The following is a 23,608-nucleotide window of genomic DNA, read 5'->3' as shown; positions in this document are numbered from 1 at the left end:
TTTTGTCGTCCATATAACAAATACAGCATAAAATCTATCATGATACATCATAGCTTTTGCGTTTCATTCATTACAGTAAAATCAGTAGGATGGTAAATAGTATCAAAAAAACAAACATGACAGATGGTGAGATGAACGAGCACGCAGCGTGAAAACGGAGAAAGCAAAAGGTTAAAAAAGTTCACCACAGCAGGAGGTTTGTGGCTGACCATGTTCCATTAATTCCATATATTCTTCATACATATACATATATATTTATCTCATATATTCTCAACATATATTCATACATATATATATATCTGCAACATAACCCCTCCCACTGTGACTTGAAGGTAAAAAGTGACACAAAGAGGATGAATATCTCTATGACTTAAAATATATCTTCTTCCACTGAGCGTATAAAGGAAGTTACACATCTTCGGTATCCTTAGCACTTCAGTACATACTGTATAATTCCACTGCATACGAACAGATACTGCTGTTCCAAGCTTTAAACCTGCAAACAATCAGTGTTTCTTTACAAAAACATGTGCTTGGTGAAACAAAGGAGAAAACATAAGTGGAAAAGACAAAAAAAAAAAACATAAAATAAAACCAAGGTAAAGTGAATGATTTTGAAGAGTAAAAACATTTAAAAATCTCAACAGTTACAGACACGAGCAAAGATTTTTTGTTTTCATTTCTACACTAAGCAAGTATTCACCTGGCTTTTCCGCATACGTTATATTCCAACAATAATTAATAAAACCAATTTTGGTTGGACAAATAGAAATTAACAGTCTTGATTGCATTTTGGAGTCTATATGTATATATATATATACATATATATATACATATATATATATATATACATATATATATATATATAGTATTAAATAATAAAACAGGACATCTATTAAAAAAGAAAGATTCAACTGGAAGAAAGACAACAGTTTTTATATAGTTCCATTCAGACCCGCTTTTGGGGGAGAGACAAACATAAAAAGAAAAACTCTTTTCATGAAAAGTAAGTGCATGTCTACGAGGTGCCATAGAGTTTCACTTTATGTGGAACAAAGTGTTTTCTACCTGGCAGACCTTAAAAAAAAAAAGAAAAAGAAAAAAAAAAAGAAGAGAAAACACACACACACACAAATTAAACTGTTGACTTTAACAAATACAAAATGGAGTTGTTTTAGACTTAAAACATCACGCGTCATAAATTTCTGCGCATTTCTAGCCCCGCCCCATCACAAACCAACGTTCAAGTGATTAGAAAATATATATATATTTATATATATGCTCATTTAGCTTTCAACCTCAGTACCAAACATAAACAAACAGGTAATTGATGTCCATTTAGGTCCTCAAGATGGCGATCAGAAGTACAGTTGGTAGTTTTGCAAAAAAAAAAAAAAAAAAAATGGTATGTGTGTGTGCTCGCGTTAAATTAAAAACAAAAAGCTTCAAAACGATGGCAAAAGCATACCTGATAGTCGCCGTAGCAAAACAGTGTTCTAAAGATTAAGCTGATTATATATGCATAACTGAGTCAGTTTAAGCTTTTATGATTATAAACATCATATATAGCCTGTAGGTCCAGTATTCTGCGACAAGCATTACAGCACCAAACGTTTCATCATTTGGCAAAAATTCAAGCTTTAAGTGAAAGTCAAATGCTTTTGTTTATTAATAATAATAATAAAGTGTTACTGTGACGCTGTGATTTGTATAAAGCTAGCAATAACAATTCCCCTCTTTTTCTATTTTTTTTTAAATATTTCCCACCCTATTTAAAACAACAAACCCAATGTTGTCTTTATTTCTTTTTTTTAAGTATATTCAGTAGTTTTTGTTTCCTGCTAAATCTTGGTGTGCGGTCTGTTTGGCACAATATCACAGCCCTTTTTTTTTTTCTTTTCTTTAAATTAATCATAAATATGGCTGTGATACATTAGAGTCACAAAACAGATTTTTTGGTTCCAAGATTTTTGCAGGGAAAGAAAATAGGAAAGACAAAAACAAAACAGAAACGAATACAATATTTAGCGCGTCTAAACCAGCCCTACAGAGCAAGTATCACTCTTCCTGTGGACAGTAATGCTCTTCGTCTGTGTGCCTCAAGCAACGCACTTTCAGATTGCTCGCGCACACAGAAAACAAAAAAAAAAAGAAACAGAAACAAAATAGCATTTAATAAGACCATAATAAGCTCTTTTCATAAATTAAATAATTAACATTTCTTTGTTTAGATGATTGGCCTACCTCAACTCAAAACAAAAAAAAAAGAAAATTACAACACCCCACCCAACTTGCACCCCGAAAAACAAACAGGAAATAAAAATACATCACCAAAAACCTGATTCATCATATAATTCATCATTAGAATCATTCTCTTATAGGCGCTGGGCCCAGAGTTGGACACATTATAATAATAAAATCTGTACATATTGGAGTTCCCATACTAACAAAACTTAAAAAAAAAAAAAAAAAAAATCATCTCTTTGTTGTGTACTTGCACAATTAAGTAACCTTGAGGTTTGATAGCACTTTGGAGTTGATTGTTTACCAGCTAGGTTTTGTGTACATACATGTATATCTATATATATATATTAAACATCAACTTTTTTTTTTTCAGATTTGTTTATCAAGCTTGTTTAGATTTCTTAGTCCTCGTCTGGAGCGGCGGCGGCGGCGTTGCCCTCGCCCCAGTTTGATTGGTCGTTGTCGGTGGGCTCCTCCCCCTCTACGTCCTCCACTTCCTCGCCGTCAAAGTCGTCATCGCGAGGAAACTCCATGCCCTCCAGGCCCTCCTGAGTGGCTTGGTGTGAGTCGGCGCAGTCGGCGCACACGCCGTAGCGCCGCGAACCGTGACGGATGCCGACGCTGGCTGCAAGCATGAAGATCTTCTTGCAAACCATGCATTTGTATTTTTTGTCTTTCTTGTGCACCTGAGAATAAAAATTAAACGGGACGGTTTTATTTATATATATATATATATATATTAAAAAAAAGGTTATTGGAGTGAAGTTGAGATCTACTTTTTTCATTTTGTGACAATTTTTAAGCTATCCCCATTTTAAAACAATATAATCGTTATCGGTAAAGCAACATGCTGCTCTACTATGAGCTTTTATTTGCAGTAAAACCAATTAAAAGACTTGGATCTTTCCCTAATTCATACTGCAGACTAAAGTATCTGGATAGAAATTTTCCATAAATGCGAGCAAAAAATTGGCAGTTGCACAAAGCCTTAGTTAAACAAATTGCCCAAAAAGTCTATTGTTCTCCAAAATGTTGAGTGATGTTTTTACCCTTAAAACCTAAAATAAGAGGACACACTGTTCACTGCAGATCTACGTTTTGTCTGGGATTGTAATCGTTTCTATAAATTTACCCTTCTGAGGAAAACATAGTTGCAAATGTTATATTATTTTTAAGTAAAATGCAAAATTGCTCGTTCTTGTGATAGTTCTGGTTTCGTCCTGTTTAGCATGTTTTAAAGTCAGTTATACACTCTGATAGGTCTGTTGATGATCACATGTGAAAATCTAAGCTAAGTCGTAAAACGGAAAAAGTGACTGTGCTTGTATAAATAACAATTCAACTCTTCCAATAATAAAGGGCTCAATTGGTTTTGAGTTGGCCAGCAACAGAAGCTTTGCTGGTAACGGATTGGTCTAGAATAAATGAGAAGTGAGTGATAAGATTAATTATTTAGAGGGATGCATAAAAAAAAAGGAAAAAGAAAAAATCTCAAGCTGCTAGAAGCCTCAACTGATTTCACAGTAATACGATTAGAGTCACTTCCTGGTTTGGCTACTTTGTTGTAGTGTGACCAATAACTAACTAAGCTCAAAGCATGCAGCCCCTTCCCAGGGAAGAGCGGCACCCTGCAATGATCCTAATTTTCCTAAACTACCCAAAGCCTTAAGCTTCAGTAAAAATGCAAAAGGACCACAGTTGAAAATTGTCTGTCATCTCCACGGTCATAAAATGTTTGAAGTAGAAACAAGAAGAACTGGCTCCAATGAACACCGGCTTCACATCTTACCATTTTTACATACTTGGAGAATAAGTAAAATTTTTAAGAAATATGAGTTTTTATTCTGTTAGGAAGAAGGATATAAAAACTAAAGTATGGAGTTGGACATGTTTTCCACTTTCTTAATGTATACTTAAAAAAAAAATAAAAAAAATGGCAAAATCCATACTGTTCAAGCCTGCATAAGAACACAATATGGACCAGTTGCTGGTATCACAAGTAGCTGAACAATGGCCCTCCTGTACCTGTTGCTAGTCACTAACGGTCAATATATTAAAAGAAGGTTAGTGCACTTTTCTCTCGCTTGAAAGAAAAACTAATCTGGATGACTGTAAATATTTTTTTTGGAAAAAACAAAACAAATAAAAAACCATCCAGACTACTGTGATTAGCACCCAAAAACAAAATGTCATTATTACACTGTACAGTGAAAGAATCCCACTGCCTCACCACTAACTTGCTTGTTTTTATATTTAAAAACATCGTTACTGTAATAATGTCATAATTCAGCAGCTGTCTAAAAGGATCTTTGCTGGTTATATCTTTTTTTATATTATTGTGTGGATTCCTTTATACTACAACACTGGTCCTTTTATTCAAAGATATATTTTGAAAATCTCATACCAGCCCATCCATAAATAATAGTGTCTTTTCTTATTAAATTCTGTGGATTATCCAGATGAGGCTTTGTTTGTTCATTCAAGATTCAATACCTGGAAACGATCATCTTTGCCCTTTTCTTTTAGGCCTGTGAGCACCGATCCGTTTTTGTACCACTTTGAGAGTGACCCTACCTTACTCCCTGTTTCAACGGGAACTGATAAAGAGTCTAAAAGACTCTGCTTGTGCACTCACTCCCTGTAGGAAAGCTGCCAGACCCAGAACACAAGGTGGTGTGGAATGAAGTGAGAGAGGCCAAAAATCTGTAGGGCTTGGCAGTGTTCGGGGGATGCGCACTGACCGGTGGCGAAACGGAGAAGGGTGGGGGGGGGCGGAGTTTAGTGTGCGTGTGTTGGCTCACCAGGGAATGTCTCTTTACGTGCTCGCGGCGGGTGAACAGCTTGCCGCAGATGTCGCAGCTGAAGGAGCGCACACCTGAGTGGATGATCAGGTGCCTCTTGAGTGTGCGGCGGTGCTTGGCGATGTAGTTACAGTGGGGGCACTTGAGCTTATTGAGGGCTAGGTGTGAGGCCTCGCCTGAGGAGAGAGAAGCAAAGCAGCAGAGGATAATCAACCAGAGTCACCGTCTCTGAAACTTCAATTCGAGTTATCGGGAAGTTCCTTTAAACCAATAACGCGGAGAGGCAACAAGACTATTATCATAAAAGCTGCATTTCAATCCGAAGGCCTAATGAGAACAGGGGGGTGTGTCAGGAACCAATATCCTGTTTATCAAATCAGTTGAGAGTAGAGATGCGGTGACCATTACTGCAAAAAAACAAAAAAAAACAAACCACAAACTGAAAAGATGCATTAAACATCATTTGCTCCTAGCTATGGAAGTCTGATAAAACTGCAAATGCACAAATGAAATCATTAAATGCGTCTGTGTTGCCGTTGCTACGTAACCGGAAAGAGAAACAGCAGCCTAGTGCTAATTATGAAGCTCGGTGATTGAACACAATAAAACATACTGAATTATCACAAATTTCACAAACAGTCACAAATTTTTATTTCCAAATGACACCAAGTTTCAATAGTTTATTATGTAATAATTATGTTTAGTTAATAAAAAATAATCTAATTTTGCATGCTTTTTTTTTGCAGCCGGATTCGCAGAAAATGCTCCAGCGATAGTCTTCCTGTTAGGAGTTTGGGGCTAACGCAGCAGGGCCCTTTGTTTAGGCCAGAGAGAGCAAAACAGAGGCGTTGTTAAGGTAGCTTGCCAAGGGGCGAGGAGGGGGGGATGGTTGATGAGAAGCAGGTCACCTGTGTATTCCCCTCCTGTGCGTGGCTGTGGGTTTTAAACAGCTGAAAAGAAGGTAGTGGATGTACTGCAGTCTGATCATTTAAGCTACATGAAAAGTTGCAACCTCTTCGCTATCTTGGCGCTAAGGAGTGGTCTTGAAGGGTCACAGTAATGTTTCTTAAATTGTGTTCCTCTGGTTTCCCCTCACTGTACAGTCTGTTCCTCTTTTGTCTGTTTTTATCTTAGTCTGAATCTGAACGCTTCGGCCTGACTGTCACTTCGCCGGGAACCCTTACTAATGCGACATCCTGTCTTTCTGTATAAAAACGTGCAACATGCTGGAGTTTTCAAGCATTTTATATTTGAACTCTGAAGTCCCAATTTCCAAATTGGCAGCTGGAAGAAACATTTACTGGGGAAGGACAACTGAACAGACTGAAATGAAAAGTTGGAGGTTTTTCACTAAATGGAAGACTTAAAAATCAAAAATGGCACCTGCAGAAGAGAGAGCTGGGTAGAGCAACAAACTGTTAATTTGCATTTCTGAAAGTTTGTATCTTGATAAATATTGCATAAAACACAGAAAAATATCCTTTTGAACTGTTTTGCCAATAAAAGATAAAAAAGATAAGTCCCACTAGTATTCTGACTCGCAGCTGGAACACCGGTTAGTTCGGTGTGATGTCATGTCCGGATCTGGATTCCAATGTGAATGGAAAGCTGAATTAGCCGACAATGCTGGGTGCTTTTATACAACTTTTCAGAAGACATGCACTGCAACAACTCTTTTTTTTTTTTTTCTTTTGCTTCACCTGTGCATTGTATGATCATTTTAACACCGTTAGGCAGAAAGAAAAGGCTTACGCTTCACTGTTCCTGTTTGCTTTGCTGTAACAACCAACAATGCAGTTGGGGACACGTTTCCCCTGAGAAAACGCCTCATCATCAGTTGGAGAAAAAAATCTGCTTCAGGTGAATCAACTACACTTATAAAGCCTGGTTTAAAGGATTTATGTGTAAAAGTGTGACTCAAACCTTTTTTCAAACGAAGCACATTAACAAAATCTTTCATTATCTACTAAATTCACTGGCGATTTAAACTGTACTCTAGAGAGTGGCATCTTACCATTCTCCCAGGACTCCCCTTGCTGTAAGTCTTGCATGATGCTATACTGGATCTGATTGGCCAGCTCTGGGAAAAGGGAAGGAGGGGGGCAGAAGGGGGAGGAGAGAAAGAGAGAGGAGAGGAGGGTGAGAGCCTGTGGGGGATCCACACCTCACGATGTTCTGTGTACACAGCCAACCACCCCCACTCCACACAAAGGAGGCAAACAGACACTCATAGAAGCCTACTGTATGTAAAGCAGAGGCTCCCAAGACGGCAACAAGCTAAGTAGGTTTCCAGTGTGGTGGGGGTTAATTAGAGAATGACAGAGTAGAGCCTTCACACTGGCTCGTCTTACACTCCACTTTTGCAAGCACCTGTGGATGTGTGAGTATACCCTTCCTAAAGCATCAGCGCTTAGAGCCCATTAAAGACACACCCCTATGAGTGTGTGCGTGCGCGTGTGTGTGTGTTCATGCTCCCTGGGTCAATATTTGGAATAGTGAGGACAGCCCTGGTGCATTAGAGTGGATTAGGAAATGAAGGGACTGCCCCGGGCAGCTTTGCACCTCTCTCGTACCGAGGTGGTGGTGGTGGTGGGGGGTTGTTCTGCATAGGTGTGTTCATTTTAGAGGCTGGTGTTCATGCAAATGCCCACCTGCTCCATGTGCCTGTGCAGATACAATCACTTAAAACAATCCAACAAACCTGCTTGGAGCAGACAGAAGAACCTGCTGGCTGTATGTGTTGTAGGAGAGTTCAGCGAGAGCAGCAGCCAGTGACAGTAAAGTACTTTAATCCTGTAAATAAACCACTCGTAGCTGTGCTTGTTTTTCAACACTCCAATGTGACTCTAAACTCACTGCTGTGTGTGATTTTGGGGGTAAAACTTCAAAGACGCAGAAGCTAACTGAAAACAAATATGAGAATATCATCTGGATATGCCTCTATGAGGATATAGCGTAATCATTATAGCCAGATGATTACGCTAAAAGAGACTGGTGCGTTTAGGGGCAAAATTTGGCACTGAACGCACCAGCCTGAGTCGCACCAGAGTTCAAATCCCGCCCTCGGTTCCCTTGCTGTGTTTTTGGTCCCCATCTTTCAGATTACTGTCAAAATGAAAGTCACTAGAGCACAAAATAATTTTGAAAAACAAAAGAAAAACAAAGAAAAACTCACCATTATGGACGTTTGGTAAAAACCAATGTAGTATGTAGCTTACTTATTGGAAGCCAATAAGTATCCTTCCACCAAAAAACAACCAGTTGATAGTTAACCTTTCAACTGGGTTATGTTTCAAACAAAATGATTTCTTGTAAGAGAACCCGGAAAACTGAGATGTTTGGTTTGAAGCAATATAGCAGGTTTTGAAAATTTCTCTGTTTCTCAATTATTTATCACAGCAGTAGAGTGATTAATTTGATTAAATGTTTTTTTTAAGTCAATTCGCCGGACTAGTATTTTCCCCCATTCTTAAAACGTGAAAGAAACAAAGAGGTGTGGAAAATGCCTTTAGGCGCTGCTGGTGTTCTGTCTGATTTAACTGGGTGAGTGTTGGTGTTATAAATGTAAAAATAGTATTTAAAGCTGCAGAAAGAATGCCATCATTCAGGCCACTATGTTTCCATCCTGAGGGCCTGGCAGTGCAAAACAAACTGAAGCCAAACGAAAGCCAAAAGCGTGACATCACTGTGGGAAACTGGGACGACTAATATTGCTGCACAAATATTCACAGGTTCAGATGGAAGCACGCATCAGGGCTATTTAGCTTCAGCAATCAGATTCAGTAAACAGTTTTTACCGTCAACAGAAGGGACGACACATTCAAACAACTTTATGTATTCTCGGTCATTTAAGACAACTTGAAACTTCTCTACAGTAGGAATAAATACATGGGTTCTGTTTGCAATAAAAAAAACTAGAGAGAGAGAGAAAGAGAAGGAGAGGGAGAGGGGAAAATGCTGTCACAAACAAGTAAAATGATCTCTCTAAATGGGACAGGACAACTGGGTTGAAAAATAGCATTAAGTGGGTTACAAATACTCCACATGCATGCTGAGTACTACTGAGCCTTCAAGTCTTTTTATCACCAATGTATGGGTCTAGACAGAAGGTTACTTACCCTTTGCATGATGGGAAAGTGAGAAAAACAAATATTACCACACGCTACATTGCTGTGAGCTAACCGTCACAGCAAATATACTATACGCTTCAATGTCTTTGATCGAGCTCAACAAAATCCCCACAGAGAGTGTGTGGCTGTCTTTATAAGCCAAGTAGGGTCACACTTATCTTGTTTAAAGCAACATGACAGTGTGGCTGCCAAAAAGACCCCTGGGACCATTTCTAGATAAATGTAAATTAATAGTTCAGTACTACAGGGAAATAAGGGTGTTTAATGTTCTGAAGGGTGAACTCTAACAGGTCAAAAAAAAAAAAAAAAACCCTTCAAGAAGATTGCTCTGGTTTCGTATTTAATACCAAAATTAGTAGATACATTTGCAACATTGCAAAACACATTATTTTATTAATTATATCATGACTGCATTTTTTTATGCGGTCACTGTGTGCCGGCTGCGAAGAGTTTTGACTGCCAGAAACTGTCCTCCACTGCGGTAAAGTGTGTCATCATATAAAGGAAGACAGTTCATTGTGACATGAAATGTTTCACTACTGGATAATAACACCACCTACAACAGGGAGAAAGGCACAAAAATATGCTGATGAATTATGCAACATAATAATCCTAACAAAAACTAAACCTCTCAAACCTGGCGTGAATTATTCTACACCAATTAAAGAGAAGCAGTAGTTCTTTACACAGTTGGTCCCAATAAGTAAAATCAATAAAGTAAAAAAAAACAACTAATTATACTGATCTTTTAGGAATTTTACATTAATTTCCGTTGACTGAACTTATTACGTTGAGAGATCATAACCTTTGATTAAATTCAAACAACTTACCAACAACCCCCTGTAGTTAGAAATTATTTACTGTATCAGCATAAAAGACACTGAATGATTACAGATCATTGGTTCTCTTTGGGTATGAAACAATAACTTGCGTCAGAATAAAAAGTATAGTCCAAAGCATGATCAAAAGTGCTTGGATTTTCAAAATGGGGATGGAAATGCCCGGGGGGTCTCACTTACAAACGTAGCATGCGCTAAAAATGACAACAAAAACTGGTGTCACTTTCCACTCAAAGGTTTTGATCTACTAAAAAATCCCTCGCACAAACTCTGACCCACACTTACTACTTACGCTTGTTTTGGAGACTGGAAACTATCATAAGAATTCTAAACTGCAAAAATAGTTCAAGTTTGGAGTGTCAATATCAACAAATCATATATACAAATCCTTCTACTCCTCATAAATGAATTACTCCTGCAAACAACTCCAGAGGACTTGCTTCAAAAAATCTGAATAATCTCTTTAAAGGAGGAGAACAGACACTCCCCTGATCCTAAAAATAAAACCACTCCAGTAAAGTTTTCTAAAATTACCTCTCGGTTCTAACACTAATTGTTTTACAACCCTGCTTTCATATGTTCAAGACTGTGGCAAATAAGTTCTGCAACTTTAAAAACAAAACTACACATCTACAGTTAAGTGTCCTGCATAGTTTAAGCTTCCCAGCGTGAGGCTATATTTAAACTGAACAAGAGCTGAGAAAATTAACTAAATGTAAGAGATGTGTTTTTTCTTTGATAACCAACCTGTAGCTATCTTTGGGAAAATGAGCACAGGTGGGTAAATAAAGTGGAGCAGCAAAGTGTGGAGAATAGAAAGCAAAGGAGTCGGCAAAATTTACTGGTGTTTTCGCGTGACTATTACAACACACTGGACTTCTTCATGCACACGCACAAGAGGAGCTGGAGGCACTAAGAGCATTCAAGTGCATTTAGGAAGGCCTGAGGGAGCAACAGTTTCCCCTGCTTCCTTCATTATCCTACATCAGGGAGGGCTTTGCTCTCAAACACACTGAAAGCAGTTCTCCATTTCTGCACAGCCTTTGTGACACACACACACACACACACACACACACACACACACACACACACACACACACACACACACACACACACACATCTCCTCCGCTTGTCTATACCACTTCACCTGATATACGAAATCATTATGGGCTAAATGGGACCAGCAAAAGGAGGTGGTTTGAGCCAGGAGATACATGCAGGGTACAATGAATAGAGCACTGTACAGATTAAGAGATTTAGGAGGGGAGAAGGAAAAAGTAAACTGACAAAACGATGGGGAAAGAACAATTTTATCACCCAAAAACGCCTAAACCTGAAGACAGGGCAGCTGGAAGACTTGTGAAGATGAAAAAAAAAAAAAAACCCCCAGTATTTTCGAGCAAACGTCAAAAGACATGCAGTGTCTTGCTCTGAAATTTTCCCACAGTTTGCAGTTTTAAAACACATTTCAGTATTCTGTTTTATGTGACAGACAAAGTAGTGTATATTTGTGAAGTGGAAAGTAAATGCATGGTTTTTAAAGAAATTTTGGGAAAAGTGTGTCCGAACCGATTTGCACATGTTCGGATGGAAAATTTTGCCAATTCTTTTTTTAAAAATTTCCCAAGCTCAGTAAAACTGGACAAGAGTCTAAGTGCTGAAAGGAGTACCCCACAGCATGATGCTGCTACTGCCACCCTTCACCATACTGAAACAAGTATTTCACCTGGAGACTGAAAAAGTTGAATTTCACATCTAACCAGAGTACCTTCCTTGAAGTTTGTTGTGCCTCCTCATGGGTTTTTGGAAAACTTTTTTCCAACAATGTCTTTCATGCAGACCAACTTATAGAGCTCCTGTCAGCAGATTCTCGTACTTGCAGGGATCATTTCTGCTCCCTCTGCCCAGCCTGTTTGTTTACATGGAACGTCATGTCCTGGTGGTGCCTTACTTTTATTTTCTGATGATCGATTATTAGACGTTCAAAGCTTGGGGCACTGTTCAATTAAATGCAGGCCACTCTTTTCACCAAGATTTTATATAAAAAAAATAAAAAAAACATTCAAAACCTTGTAAGATATTTCTACCATTACAAAAATGTGCACTACTTTGTGTTGGTTTATCGCAAAAAGTCCCAGCAAAACGACATGTCCAAATAAACAAGTCAGGGGTGGGAATACTTTTACAAGACACTGCAGATCTTTATGGGTACTGATTAGCTATGTTTGAGTCAAACTTTTAAAATTATTCTGCAATGAACGACAATTTATTAGAGAAAGAAAAAGTTGATATCACATGTTATAAGTTACTTTGAGAGTAGTTTTATATTTCAAATAACTCCAATCAGAATAACTTCCATAAGAAAAGTCCCTATACACAATAATGTCCAATTAAAAATAAGTAAATATAAGTATTTTTTAACAAAAACGGTAAATGGAAAGTAGAAACAGTAGATGAGCGGGGAGAGTTAGTGAAGCATATGGCACATAAACAACTAGCTAATTTGGTAACGTCACTGCAGGACACAGGGACTTGCTCTTTTACAAGCCCCTGGCCATGTTTGCAGAATTAATCTCAACACATCATTCAAGTAAATGTTATGGAGTAGGAATAGAAACTCCCAACATGAACTTTTATGGCTAAACTCCAGCCACTCTAGCTAGAAAACCCCCAAACGTATCGACTGACTATTTATACCCCTACATTCCTGAAACATCTCTGAAATTCTTGCATCATCTGGAGGCCCAAAAAAAAGATCCACAAAACAGGTCAGTTTGAAAAGTTATTACAATTGGTCTCTGTATAAAGTTCTTCTCTGACCCTTCTGTGACCCTGTCCATTGTTAATCTTTAGGTACTAGAAGCTTATGTACTAGAGGCTACTTAAACATGCAAAGCACGTTAAACTGAATGCCCTTCCTTCCCTGCTGTCTCTATCCAGAGCTTCCCATTCACAGATCAGCCATAACATTGTGACAACAAACAAACTTGTGAAAAACAAACTCTTGTCATCATAGTGGCAGTACGTCTGATGTATTAAACAACAAGTTAGCAATCTGCTGTTGAGGTTCGTATGTTGAAAGCAGTAGAAAAAAAAAAAAAAAGGAAATTTATGCAAAAATATTTAGTATTGTGACCCAAGGTAAGACAACTGGTGAACCAATAACACGGGGAAGAAAGTCAAGGCCCACTGATATGCAATCGGAGCAGTTCCACTAGTTGATAAGATTTGTGCCACTTATTGATATGACAAAGAGCAAAACATTTCTAATTTTCAGACTCTTAATCCAACAAGTACAATAACTAAAGTTGTTTAATGGAAAATCAAGGATGAAGGATGTAATTGATATATTATTTCAGAAATTTAAGTTTCATGCAATGAACAAAATAAGCTGTAGAAACTCAAATATTTTGGATTTTTTTTTCCCCCAGATTAAGGCTTGTAAAATTCTAAAGTATCTGAAAATGGATACAAGATCACCAAAAGAAGCTGAAATGATTAATCTAATGTTATTCAAATTGATAAGAGAGTCTGTTTGGGTTTTTTGGTTTTGGGATAAACAAAGTTTAATCCAACAAATTTTTAATTAAACAAGTATAATTCAACAAACCCCCAACTTTAGAGCTTTGAAAGAGCTGAAGGAACTGATAACAACTTGGAGCCAGATACCATCCAGAAGCCTGGTTGAGTCATACAGCTCGGTGCTACTTTGACCTACTCAATATTAGATGTGTAATCATATGGTTATGGCTTAACAGTGTATAATCTTCACATTATAATCGCACTCAGGCTATATCTTAATCAGAGTTGTGAAATGACAACAGTAAACACAAGAAAATGCTTTCTAGAGCTCCAATGTGCGCCTTACCAGCATTTTCTGAGAGTGAGGAGAAGTCCTCTCTGGGATAGGAGGCCGACGGTTGGATGAACATCCCTTCATCGAATCCTTCTTCAGGCTCTGGCTGGAAGTTGTAGACGAATCGCCTTGTGGTGGTCTGCTTTTTCCGCCGCCCACTTCCCGCGGCAGCGTCCGTCGCCTCTCGCTTTATTGCGGCGGGCGCTGCCGCGGTGCCCCCCGCGACCGGCTCGTTCCAGACGAAGACCTGCGTCTGGCTGCTTGCCGCCCGCATGTCATTGGTCTCTGCTGAGTCAGAGGAGGTTTCATTGTGGTGGGTCCAGTTACCAGACGCCCCTGGGGTCACAAGGGCACAGCCCTCAACCCCGGCCGCCGTCACCTCTATGTCACTGGTTTCCTCCTTTACCCTGCCATTAACATCGTCTTCTTCAATTGCATCCTTTCCTTGGTTGCCGCTTGCCTTGATTGACAGCTTGGACAGGATACTCGTGGCCCAAAAGTTGCTTGGTTTCCGGTCCAGTCCTCTCTGTCCCTCCTTGGCCACTGTCTGCCTCTTGTTGTAGTCCACCACCACCGAATCAGGAGCCTCTTGTTTAATGCTGATATTCAGAGCGTCCTTTATGAAAGCCCTGCATGACTGTACAACCTCCGTCATTTGGAGGTAACTCGCAACAGTCATCACCTCAATGGCATTTTGGCTTGTGAGCAGCAAATTTCCGGAGTAGAGAAAGTCGAGGATGACCGAGAAGCCCTGCACGGCAGCAACATCAAGGTGTGTGACAGTGGCTTGGTCCTGAGCCTCGCTCTTGGTCAGACAGTAGAGAGTTTTGAAGTAGCGGCTGCCCGCCACCAGGATGTTCTTGTGCGCGCGAAACACCTGGCCTGAGACAACTATGTTCACATCACAGAGGATGCCACTTTTGCGCTGTTTGTCCAACTCTTGTAGTAGCTGGTAACAGTAGGAGTTTTCATTGGGCTTGTTGCGGTAGTCGTCCTCTGAGCAGTTAGTGGAGGGGCTGGTGTTGTCCGATGGTCTCACAGTCTCCTTATAGCAAAAAGGGAGAAGAAAACAAAACATTAGTGGGGGGGGGAAATAACAACATATGCAGAATCTCATAGTATTAAATAGAAACATGTCTCCTCACAATGTAGTCCATCCATGAGACTTGCATGTTTGCTACTAGCGTGCAAGTTGGTCTCAAGAAATTAGTATTGTTATAATCCCCAGATAGGAAGGTGTGTCCTTTATATTTGACACCCTGAATCTATGTATGAGACGATATATAAAAAGGTTTTATTAAATCTCCAAATGAATTTTAAAGGAATCACTGTTCCATGTCAAAATACCAGGTTTAGGTGTGTCCATTAAATTATTTTTAGATTTTTACATAAATATGCTCAATTTCTTCTTCAAAAAAAATACTCAATTTCTTCTTCTCCAAGTTTCAGAGAATTAAAACGCCATTATTGCAAGTTTGAAAAAAATTCAAACTTGCAATAATGACAAAAGAATAACTTGATAACTTTATAACTTGTTTTTTTTTTCCTGCATTTACACCTTTGTTACTTTAAATCTTCACGCAAAAAAAAAATTCAGTAAGCTTCATAACACTGACATTAATGGTAGATTCATAAATTTAAGACATAAAATTATAGACCTAATATGGGAAATTCTAGGGTATTTAATACTTTAACATCTAAAATTGAGATTATTAAATTTAAGAATTTGACTTGGCAACACTCAGTTCTGATATACAACACTTTGTTTGTGGCAACAGTTTAAACTAGAGCAACGCTATATATTAAATAGGAATCACTTATTGTAAAATCTCTATTGTTAAATTTTGAAAAAAAAGGGGGAATTTTTTTATTTTCCAAGAAAAAAAAGTTTAATTATATTGCTGTCGTGATCTTAATCTTGTGTATTTCCTTCTGGCACTTTGTACGTGTATAGCTACACCTTACGAAACTTTCGCACAAATATAGACACACAAACAGGTTTCATCTGTCTGTTTATATACAGTGGAAACATGCACACACATCCCCTTTAGTCTCTGTCTGACACCAGTGCACCTGCCTCAAAGAGGTGAAACAGGTTCAGCAGGTTACTGTTAAGAGGGGGGCAGGTAGGAATTAGGCAGCGAAAGACATTACTTTAAGGCTTGCTCGTAAACAGCCATATAATCAAATCGTTTCCTCAAACAAACTTTAACCTCATAACGACAGATAAAAAAACAGGCAATGAAAGACTTTATTAAGCAGTTATCTAACAGTCAACCTGCCATTTGCTCTTATGTCAGGTCTCTCAGATACGTACGCGTCAATAAAATTTTAATAAGTTTCCCAAAATACCAGGGAACATGTTCAGACTCGCTGAATTTAGCGAAGCAAATGAGAGAACAGTGTTAAGGTGGTAATAAGGATCAATCTCTTGGGAAATATCAGCCCGAGTTCAATAAATATTTGAGCTTCTTCTTCTTCAGCTCCTAAAATGCTATTTTTTTTTAGTCGTTTGCATATATAATTCAGTTAATATATATGCATTAGATACAAGAACACAACCTGCCTGTTGAATGGGAGGAAAACTGGCAAAGCATAGACCTACTCTGTAACATCCCACTCAACCGGGTATTCATACACCAGGGAGGGGGAGGGCATAGAGCCAGCATGACAGGGAGCAGAAGACAGTGTACACATACATGCATATGTTCAGTAAATACACGGCATTATTATAACCCACAAAAGGCTGGGCTGAGGTGAGCCCTTAAGCGTCCTGATACAACAATAGAAAAACATTTTTAAATGCTGACGAGCATAAAGGTGCTTTTTGTTTTGCTTTGTGCTTTTTCCCCAACGTAATACACACAAGCAGAGCGTGGATCTCTGGCTCATTTTCGAATTGCACAGCAGATGTCCTAATCCAGAATAATTCACATTGCTCTGGCCCTGCATTTTTGCCCCCACCCACCCCCATCTCTGCCACGCACGCTTGCATGTGCACGCACGGGTTGAAGCCAGGCTGCCCACACGTACACACAGCTGGGGCTTTGGACCGGGTAATTCAGATTAAATCCATTTCTCAGAGGTCCCCACCCAGCCCCCACCAACCCACCACCCCCCACTCCCTCCACACTGCAGCTCTTGTCCAGGGCAGCCTGGGCACAGAGGGCTGTATGGGGGGGTTGGGGGGGGGGCTTATCATCCTCTGCCACAGCTGGAAGGGGGGAGAGATGGAGCGAGATGGGATAGAATAAAATGAGAGGCAGAATGAGGGAGAGATGGAGTGAGTGGAGGTTGGGTGGTAGATGTATAAAAAATAAATAAAACAAAAAAAAAAAACGGACAAACTATTAAGAGACAATGATTGCAAGGGTTTGTGGGAAAAAATATACAAGTCACATACACATGACAAAGTAAGGTAAAGGGAGAGCGATGAGAATTATTGGTCCGCAGATTAACGACATGAACTAAAGAACGGGGATTGAGAGAGTGAAAACCTGAGCTCTATGAAAAAAAAAAAAACAGGCCGAGGAGACGATGTGGAGCAAAGGGGGACAGAAAGCCAGCGCAATAGAGAAGGAGTTGTCGGGTCACCCCATTTTAGCATTCACAATAGCCTGTGCTCTCCCTGAGGCTGATTGTCCACTCACTGTGGGCCTTTGTAAAAAGGCTTGGCACTCAACTCTCTTATTACACAGCAGCTCCCACTGACAAATGCAGAAAAGAGCCGTGGTGCATGTGGGTGAGTCTAAGAGGTTGAGCAGGGAGGATGAGAAATTAGTCCATGATGTACACATCAAAGCCTCTGGAGGGGTACATCCACCCTGATGAGTACTAAGGTTGAATATATTTGTGTGGTAAAGTGAAGGTGCACAGAGTTCAGCTGGTAAACACAAGTGGGCAATTTTGTAGCTGGCCTGGCAAGTCAGGAACTCAAAATCTGATTTTTATCTGATTAGTAAATGCACCATATGAAAAGGCTAAGACTACAAGTATTGATAACACTCTTCCATGGTGAAGAAGAAAATTAGCCATCTCCAGTATCAGTGTGTGTTTTTTTATGAATTTAATGGTATCTCAGATGCAACAAGTGGAGGCCTGGTTGTCACTTGTTTTACTTTTAGAGCAAAATTATTTTTGTGGGATTGTGACTACACGGAAAGATTCATAGTTTACTCTCATCACATACCACAAAGGTTTATGAAAATATGTCCAAAATGACCATCCTTATACATAATGAATTTAGAAATGTTAGCATATGTTTGAAAACCTCAGAGTAGAGATGTAGAGTAGACGGTGTCAGCCTTCTTCAGGGCAGGAGTTCATTATCGTGTAGTGCAAAGAATGTAAAAAGAAATACAGCTAAATCCACTTCTATCACTAATACAAGATGCTACAAGTATGAAGCATGTAAAAACAAAGTCCTATTTATTATGTTCATGTTTAAAAAAAAAAAAGTAAAATCATATTTTTCCTAAAACAATGTGTTGCTTCTGCTCCAAATCAAAATAATTATTGGCTACTCACAGCCAAAGATCCATCTTTAACTATCCAATTTTAGTTCCAAACTAGAAAATATAATCTGCTAAAAACTGATTCTGGCAGGCCAAACGTTTACAAAAGCAAGAGATCAGAAATTTGTCACGAAGAAAGCAAGAAGAGCCACACAGGCTTTTGAGTTAAATTGGACTTGTTGGAGGTTAACGGTTTGACTTGTTCTCTTGATTTGACAAGCTTTTAACCAATTATATAGCAACAGGAAAATATAACCTAAAAGATGGATGATTTTTGCAGGTCTCTGCACCTACAACTTTTAACTTCCCACAGATTTTCTGTTTGAACGTTAATAGTCCAACTATTCGGGTGCTGGATAGGTTGCTTCATCCTGGCCTCATCAGCGGCAGCATCCCTTCTCCAGATGTGCCACGTATGAGCTGAGAGCTTAGAGAGACCAGCAGACCAACCCTGTGCAGCAGATGCTGGAGGCAAAACCTAACTAAGCCAAGAGAGAATTGAGGGAATCTCAACCTCTGCCAAGTCCTTATTCATTCCAGAGATTGCAAAAGGTGAACCAAGAGGAGAAACGAAGAGGGGATGGGCAAGATAAGTCCTTTGATGTAGGTCAAAAAGAAAAGTTTGAAAAGCCAAACGTATGCTGCCAAAAATCTAGTGCTTTACAGGTGCATTAAATGAGTCAAGGTGGCTTTAAAGTCAAGATTAGAAATGTAACGTATCAGCACTCAAGAAATGTACTACCACAAACCCAAACAATCCACAAAGTCCCAAGGCCAGCAAATGCATGAAAAAACTTTTCGACACACCATGAACAAAATCATGTGATGCAACTCCTGTCTTCATGCAACATAAAAACCCACTGGAGACACTTTTGTTTACGGTACCTTTAATGCACACGTTATCCTCAATTTGCACACCCGTACCCCACCCGCCCAGCATCTATCCTGTCCCATGACCAGCCCAGCCCAGAGGCCATCTCCGCCGCTCTTTGCCTAATTCTGCTGCGTCCTCCGCTACGTCTGGCCCCTCCTCCTCGCCCGGCCCCTCTGTCCCTTAGATGCTAGAACAATATCGCAGTGTGCATTTGGCCCAAGGTGTGGGAGGGCTGCTCTGAGTGTCTCCCTGCGTACCGACAATGCTAAACAGCTATGGTGGGGGTGCCACAAGAAAGGGGGTTTTTAGCAAGAAGAATTCTCCCTCTGGCTTCACCCCACCCATTCCCCCTGACCTGTGGCCCCCAATAAACATCCCATCTATCTGCTAGGATCCACCGGGTGTGTCTCCTTCCCCATTTGGGGAGACACCGCAATTATGAATAAGTGTTTGTCATAACCAAATTTAGGGATGGTGTGAAAATTACTTAACAGTTCTGAAGATATCTGAATTTCCTGTCTGAGAATTAACTCTGATGATCTCATCTCACACTAAGATCAAGAAAAACATAGGCATCGACTAAGCTGTGACAAAGATTTTTTTTTATCCCAACATAGAAAAGTTTATTAATTGTGTGCTTAATAGCAACAAAAAGAAAAGCATGACAGTGACACAAAAGGGAAAAACAGAGAATGAATTGAGTATAGGACTGGAACAAGTTTCATGTGACAATTCAATGCATCTTTGTTTCATATGGTAGAAATGGAAACACAGTCATAGTTTGGCTTAAAGAGTTTAAATAGAAGGCAATAACACATAGGTCTGTGGGCAGTGTGCACTGACAAAGGATTGACACATACTTGATTACTCTTCTGAGGAAAATTGAAGCAACAGTAACTCATGACATCATGCACAAAACAAAAAGGGAAAAATGTTGCCTGTTCAACATTTAAGACTGAAATATTCAGACACCCAAGGTCAACTTTTAAACTGCTGTAACCTCTCGCCAGAGAGAAGTAGCATAGGAAGCATAAGACAGCACGGAGAGAATTAAGAACAACAGCCCCCTTTTTTTCTGAGGATACCCACATTTATTACAGCTGCCCGGGTGTACTGAGGCTAATTGAGTTAGCTCTAACAAATGCAGCAGAGGCCTGACTAACATCAGGAATGAGTGTAGAGAACAAGACGTCGTCTCATAGCGTCTTTAATGTGCTGCTTCACAATGCTCTACAACTTATATTATCATATTCAAGAAGCACTCCTATGAAAGCTCTGAACTGAAGAACACAAATCAGAAATAAATAACTGTACAGCTAGCTAGGTTGTACATACAAACTAAACACAGAAACGGGACTTTGAGCTCAAACAGCCTCCTTAGTGGTGTCTGGGGTCCTTGTTGCTAGGGAAAAGCCACACCAAGCCCCTAATCCACTCCTACTGCTCTCCTTACCAATTAGAGATGTGTACAAGTTAGTGGATGACTTTAAGTAATTCTGATTAGCAACTGCGTGTACAAAGGAAGGGAACTAAATGTAGTAGTGAAATCCTCTCTGCTCACAAATTAGAGTCAAATAGGACCCTGTTCTTAATTCTCCTGACAGTTCAGGCCATTGTCAGTACATGAGGCGGTACGCGACCATGATTAAGGAACAGAAAATGTGGGCACTAATCGGTGAATCAATGTTTCAAACTGAGCAGTTTGTTTATACAGACATCACAAAAAATCTGCTGTAGATGTGCTGCCTCTGCTCTAATAAAATTAAGAAAACCAATAAAAAGACCTCTTGCAAATCAGCAACTAAATATTTATACTTTTAAAGTTTCTTGACTCTCTTTAACAACATTAAGTATGATGATACTGACGATACAAGTCTACCTTCCTCAACGGTCAGTAATTTTTATAGCCCAATAATAAAAGAAGTCACTGCAAAGTCAGATAGTAGATGTTTATAAGAATAATAAACCAGGATGGCGACCTCCATATTAGCATTTTTGTGAGAGAGTTGTTTATGTTTATTGTTGTCCATTTTTACCTGCACACAAGACTTTTAATATTTTTGTTTCTGAATCAACTTGCAGTGCATTATTGCGAGGTATGGGAGGTATGGATTCAACATTTTACAAATAAAAACAAATTAATCAAGGTTTGATATGACCTTCTAGCAATAGTTACGATTATGTCAATTCATTCAGAACAAAACTTACAGGTGAAAAGCTATAATGCTGGTTATGAAATTGCGGTACCAATGGCAAAAAGGCAAACAGAGCCAGATCCTTTCACATTTTGCATACCCAATAATATATTTGACTACCATAGTCACATCAGAAATTCACATCTGCTACATTAATTGTTTAAAAGAAAACAAATTGGTAATGTCCTTGGAAGCTTGATGAATGCCTCTAATAATTTCCCTAAACAGTAGGCAAAATGTCCAGTTGTATAGATATAAGATGATTCAGGTGATGCTGTGCTACTTGATTACTAACATCTATTCCACTGATTCCTCCCTGTTGTAAGGTCGCCTGTGGGCAAAGCAAGCTGTCAGGCTCCAGCCAGCATGATTTACTCCCCTCCTCTTGTTCAGCCTTGCAAGTGACACCATCTATGGATTTTGGGGGGTCATTCTCGCACAATGCCTCTAATTTAGCTCCCTGAAGGGAGGAGTAGGAGGTGGTTGGTGGAGGAAGAAATGCACCAAAGGTCACCCGTGACTGCAAGGCAGTGGAGTTAGCATGAGAGGCGGGGGGTTGGGTAAGGGGTGCGGTTCCCCAAAGGCTGTCAGGGTCGAGCCCTTGCCATTGTTTGACCTCTAGGCAAGCTAGCAATCAACACAACAGCCAATACAATAGTACTAAATTCTATACGACACAATTACTGCCTTACATTTGTGAATCAAAGTGCTGCTTTAATGATGCATTCTGAGACTCAACCTCTTGGTGTAGCAGGTGTCAAAAAGGAGCAGGTGTAATTACTCCGATATCTGAAGGGACAGTTCATTTCAAACCTTGAAGTGTTTTCTTAAAACCATCTATAAGTGACTCACTGCTATGGGAGCACCTCACCACCCTTAATGACCATCTACCTTTAGCTTGACAGCAACGCCTTAAGCGGCTAGAAAGCTATGCTAGCTGTTAGCTAAAGCTAGAAGGCTGGAGCTAACTAATTAGCCCGGGGGAGGGATTGGGAAGCTTAGGTAAAAGCCAATTTTCGCCTTAGCTTTATGTTTTAAGTTCTTCAACGTAAAAAAGCAACGATAAAACAAGTAACGAATTGACAGTTTGGCAGTTGTCTGACTGGTATTTCATGTAACGTAGGTAAACGGAAGCGGAGCCAGCTAACGTTACCTGTTTGGTGGGGTCATTTCTACCGTGCTCGGAAGACAGGTGATGTCTCAGCAGCAAGGCCCGCTTGTAGTTACGGCTCCCTTTGACGAGCTCGTCGCTGTTTTTAGTGGCAATGTTGTGGCACCAAGAACAAGACATGAGTCCCGTCTCTTGGCAGAATTTGAGCCATGGGAATTCTTGCAGCCACGAAGCGTGGAACCGTGAGTGTTTCTGAAGGAGGGTCTGCGGTCTCATCTCTACCCCAGATTTCCTGGAACCAGTTTCGCCTCCCCTCGCAACGCCCCGACACTCTTGTCCTTCTTCAGTGTTGTTGGTGGGACCGTTCCCCGCTGTCCAGCTATTTCCCTCCCTACACCCATCGTCTCCTTCAACCGAGCCCGTACGATCGTCCCCGTCCCCGGCTGCACAGCTGCCCCCTTCCGGGTCCTCTTCCTCCTCCGCCTCGGGCTCCGTGCTGTCGCTGACAGACCCAGCGCCCTCCACTCTCTTCTGCGACGGTCCCTTCGCCCCCAGATCCCTGTCCTCCTCTTGATCCGGCCTATTCCCGTTAAAATGTCGGTCTTGACAGGCCGGGGCCTCCCAGCTGTTACAGTTGCCCCCGCCGATGCCGCTGGAGCCCGTTAACCCAGTTGATCCACCTCCTCGGAAAGCCAGAGACCTGCGATTTCTCTCACCGGACATTTTTTCTTTATAAATATTACTATCTTCACTTTCCCAACAGTGTCTACCCTCCAGCGAATAAACAGTGAATTTAAAAGCGATGTCTTTCCCCGAAAGAGATGGCCCGCCGTCGTTTCTTTCCCCTGCCTGGCCCTCCCGGTGAGAGTATGTAGGTTATGCGGAAATAAATAAAGGTTTTAAACGCATAATGAATTTCAGGGTTCTCGCTGCGTCCGCGCAGGCCCCGCAGAGGTCGAATGGCAACGACTTTCCTCCCCACAATGCACCTCGACCAGAGCGGGGGGCGGGGGGGAGACTGGAGAGACAGAGAAGGAAGGGGGG

At 40.2% G+C, this 23,608-nt stretch overlaps 1 protein-coding gene across 2 annotated transcripts; it reads right to left on the bottom strand.

Moving 5' to 3' along the window:
• On the bottom strand, positions 1-23,608 carry zbtb10 (zinc finger and BTB domain containing 10). Of its 2 annotated transcripts, XM_044137951.1 has the most exons (5): positions 22,607-23,608; positions 13,883-14,915; positions 7,060-7,125; positions 5,046-5,221; positions 1-2,930 (listed from the first exon to the last, which is right to left on the bottom strand). In XM_044137951.1, the coding sequence occupies exons 1-5, from the start codon at positions 23,285-23,287 to the stop codon at positions 2,646-2,648; spliced, it is 2,241 nt and encodes a 746-aa protein (XP_043993886.1). In that variant the 5' UTR covers positions 23,288-23,608; the 3' UTR covers positions 1-2,645. The 2 variants fall into 2 exon arrangements, with proteins under 2 accessions (XP_043993886.1, XP_043993887.1); XM_044137952.1 differs by lacking the exon at positions 7,060-7,125 and having other exon boundaries at positions 22,607-23,563.

This window comes from Gambusia affinis, linkage group LG14, assembly GCF_019740435.1.
Source record: "Gambusia affinis linkage group LG14, SWU_Gaff_1.0, whole genome shotgun sequence".
Classification (NCBI taxonomy): domain Eukaryota; kingdom Metazoa; phylum Chordata; class Actinopteri; order Cyprinodontiformes; family Poeciliidae; genus Gambusia; species Gambusia affinis.
This window is presented reverse-complemented; position numbering and strand designations above follow the sequence as displayed.